Source organism: Galeopterus variegatus, unplaced genomic scaffold, assembly GCF_000696425.1.
Source record: "Galeopterus variegatus unplaced genomic scaffold, G_variegatus-3.0.2 Scaffold1500, whole genome shotgun sequence".
Taxonomy (NCBI): Eukaryota; Metazoa; Chordata; class Mammalia; order Dermoptera; family Cynocephalidae; genus Galeopterus; species Galeopterus variegatus.
This window is the reverse complement of record NW_007727611.1, coordinates 318,436-321,594: the sequence shown is the minus strand read 5'-3', so window position 1 is coordinate 321,594 and position 3,159 is coordinate 318,436. Positions and strand designations below refer to the sequence as shown.

Below are 3,159 nucleotides of genomic sequence, written 5' to 3'. Positions count from 1 at the left end.
GAAGGAGCCGGCGCCGCGCGGCCGCACTAGAATGGAGGTACCCAGTGGCAGTGGCGGCAGCGACCCCAGCGGCGATGGCGCTGGGGACAGTGCCCACCCGGACCCCGGGGCCCCCGGCGCCGCTGCGCCCAGTTCCGGTCCCGGACCGTGTGCGGCTGCCCGGGAGTCCGAGCGCCAGCTGCGCCTCCGCCTGTGCGTCCTCAACGAGATCTTGGGCACCGAGAGGGACTACGTGGGCACCTTGCGCTTCTTGCAGTCGGTGAGTGTCGCCCGGGGAGCGCAGGGACACCCTCTGTTCCGGCCGCTAGCCCCGCTGCGGTCCCCACAACCTGTGGCCGCGGTCCCAGGGGGTCTCGAGAGTCGCCTCGGGGCCCGCGGGGCGCGCAGAGAAGTGGGGAGATCCGGGCTCCAGAGCTGTGCGGTCGCCTGCCTGGCTGGCCCACGGTCCAGCCCCGACCCGGAGTCTCCCGCACTCGGTTTTCCTCCGGCGCGCGCTGCCCTTTTGTCTTTTTCTTCCCCCTCCCCGCCTTTCAAATAGTTTTTAAATTAGTTACATCCGCGAAGCAGGGGCTCTGGGACCCAGGCGCCGGGAGCCTTCGCTCCTGCTTCCTTTTCCCGGGGACAACTTCGCCGCCTGGTGCGCTACCGACTACTCATCTAGGACGGACCCGAGAAACCCGAGAGCCCAGAGTCCCTTCACGTTGAATAGAGTAGGGTAAACCCCAAATGCTGAAGAGGGACGGGGATTGGCAGAAACCCAGAGTAGGATCCCACATGCATCAGTCTATTGCTGGAGCTGAGGGACAGTACGTTTCACACTCACAACTGGGCAATTCAGGCTCCCTAACAGCCTCCTAACCCCCATCTCTAAGTTGCAAAACTACAGTCTTAGACTTTGTAATAACACCCGAGCGCTTGCTGTGTACCAGGCACCTTACATGTGTCATAAGCAGGTTTAAGCTTTACAAGTAGCGCATAATGTAGGGACGAGTATTTCCCTTATTTTTTAGATTGCGAGAGCTCCAGAGAGGTTGAGTAACTTGCCCAGGATCACTCAGCTGATTAAGTGGGGTACTGGGCTTTGAACCAGGGCAGTCCCAGCCGGTGCTCTAACCTCCTAAGCTGCATTTCTTTTCTTTTTTTCTGTGAGAGGGAGGAAGGTGCCACTTCCCTAGTCTCCTAGGAAGTGAGAAAAGTGGCTGGGGTTAGAGGGGGTGGGACAGGGCTAGTGCCTCCGATGGAAGTTAGGAGACTCCAGGGGCTTTGATCTTCATGCCTCCTGCTGGGACCTCATTTACTCCCCTTCTCTGCTCTAGGAAGTCTTTTAATCCTGGTTCAGGAAAGGCTGGTACGGGGGTGGTGGCTCTTTCAGAGACTCCAGAGCCAGGCTGGAGTCTCCAGCTCCCAGTCTTTGCAGCGAAGAGGGAGACTCTGTGATTCTCCGGGGCTCCCTGTGACTTGGGGATGCAGCCGGGCTCTGTGAGATCCGAGTTCCAACAGGCAGGAGAGAGCAATGGATCCCTTCTCCTTGTGAAAGGAGGTGGGGGTGGGGTGGGGGGAGGGAGTAGTGTGGCGGCATTGAAAACCGTTTGGCGAAGGACCCTTCTAGAGAGGCCTGTAAGAATAAAGCAGGGTTGGCTCTCTGTCCCCTCTCTTCCTCTCTCACAGTTAAAAAAAAAATGTACTCAATTGGAAGCTGGCAGTTTTTGAATTAAAGATGTAGACAGCCCTGGTGTCTCTGAGCAATGTCCAATTCTAGGGAAGTCCTCACTTCTCTTTCTGAGCCACTCCCCGCTCCTCAATCTGGAAGAGAAACAGGAAACACAAACCAATTTTTACATTAATGGGAAAGAAAACATACCTCTTCCTCCCACGCCCCTGCCCTAGATGGTGAGGTTCTTTCAGAGCAGATATAGGTTGATTTTGGGTTAACTGTGGCTTTAAATTGTCCACGTGTAGAGTCAAAGGAAGCTGGAATAATGGAAATTGATTGGAGTCAACTGTTCTTATTATTAAAGAAATGGGAAAAATAAAGATTATCTCCTTGACACTTAATTTGCTGAGTTCATCAAATTTTTTGTGTTTGTTGATATGTCAGTTCTGAGATGAGCTGGTTCTGACTTTGACCTGCCTTAGACCAGTCATGCCACCTCTCCTTACCTGTTTTCTCACCTGTAAAACAAGGGGAGGGCAATCCAGGCTTCCTTTCTGCTGTGTCCTTTAGTGTGTCCCCAAGCTGGTACCAGAAACGGCCTGATGGTGTAACCTGACCAGCCATACCTTGTTTGTGAGCCACAGGGGTCCTCTCTCATCTTCCCCATCAGGAATGGCCCCTCAGCAACCCAAGGCATTGTCGTTTTTAAAACCCAGGGCTTAAAGCTTCAGGAACTGCTAATTACCAAGGCTTTCCACGGCAGTGAGGCTGGCAGCCTGCAGGTTGTGATTCTCTTCTGTCTTCCCACTCTCTCTTCCCAGCCTTTATACTTGCTAAGGCATTTTTCCTCCTGCCTCTTGGCTTGGAAGAATGCGTGGTAATCCCTCCATGCTCTTAATTCCATGTGGTAGAGGCAGGCTTTAAAGGACTGCCCTTGCCTCCTGTGTCCCTGGTTGAAGGTCCCATTGACCAGTGGAAATTAAGCTGTTGTGATAGGCTGAGCATTGTGGGAGATGCCAAGAAGCCAGGTCTGGCTTCTGCCCTGTAGGAGAGGACAGTCTAGTCAAACGTGGTAAAGTGGGTATTTAAAAAAAGTCCAGGTACAAGGTTGGGCTGTGGAGCCAGACTGCTTGGGGTTAAGTCCTTGGACTTGTGACCTTGGGTCAGTAGCTTAACCTTTTTGAGCCTTAGTTTCTTCATCTGTAAAAGGGGGATGATAGTAGATCCTATTTTATAGGTTTTTAAGAGAAGTGAGTTGTATGAATTGATTGATCTAAAGCACTTAGATCAGTCTCCAGCAGGTAATAAAGAATATAAATATTATTTATTGTCATTAATTATTATTATTTGTTATGTGATAATTAAAGAAATAATACAGATGATTAGAGTTATGGGATTTTAGCATTAAGAGAGCAGGGTAATCAGGGAGGGCTGCCTGGAGGAAGTGAGGTCTGAGTCAGCACTGAAAGGAGGACAGGGACTCTGAGTGAGTTTCCTTTTGACCC

The 3,159-nt window shown here is 52.0% G+C and overlaps 1 protein-coding gene across 1 annotated transcript in view; it reads left to right on the top strand.

Moving 5' to 3' along the window:
- Positions 1-31: 31 nt before the first annotated feature.
- PREX1 (phosphatidylinositol-3,4,5-trisphosphate-dependent Rac exchange factor 1) overlaps positions 32-3,159 on the top strand; it is a 212,293-nt gene continuing 209,165 nt past the window's right edge. The window contains exon 1 of the mRNA XM_008577372.1: positions 32-259. Coding sequence (XP_008575594.1) covers positions 32-259 — 228 coding nt within the window. The remainder of the gene's footprint in view (positions 260-3,159) is intronic.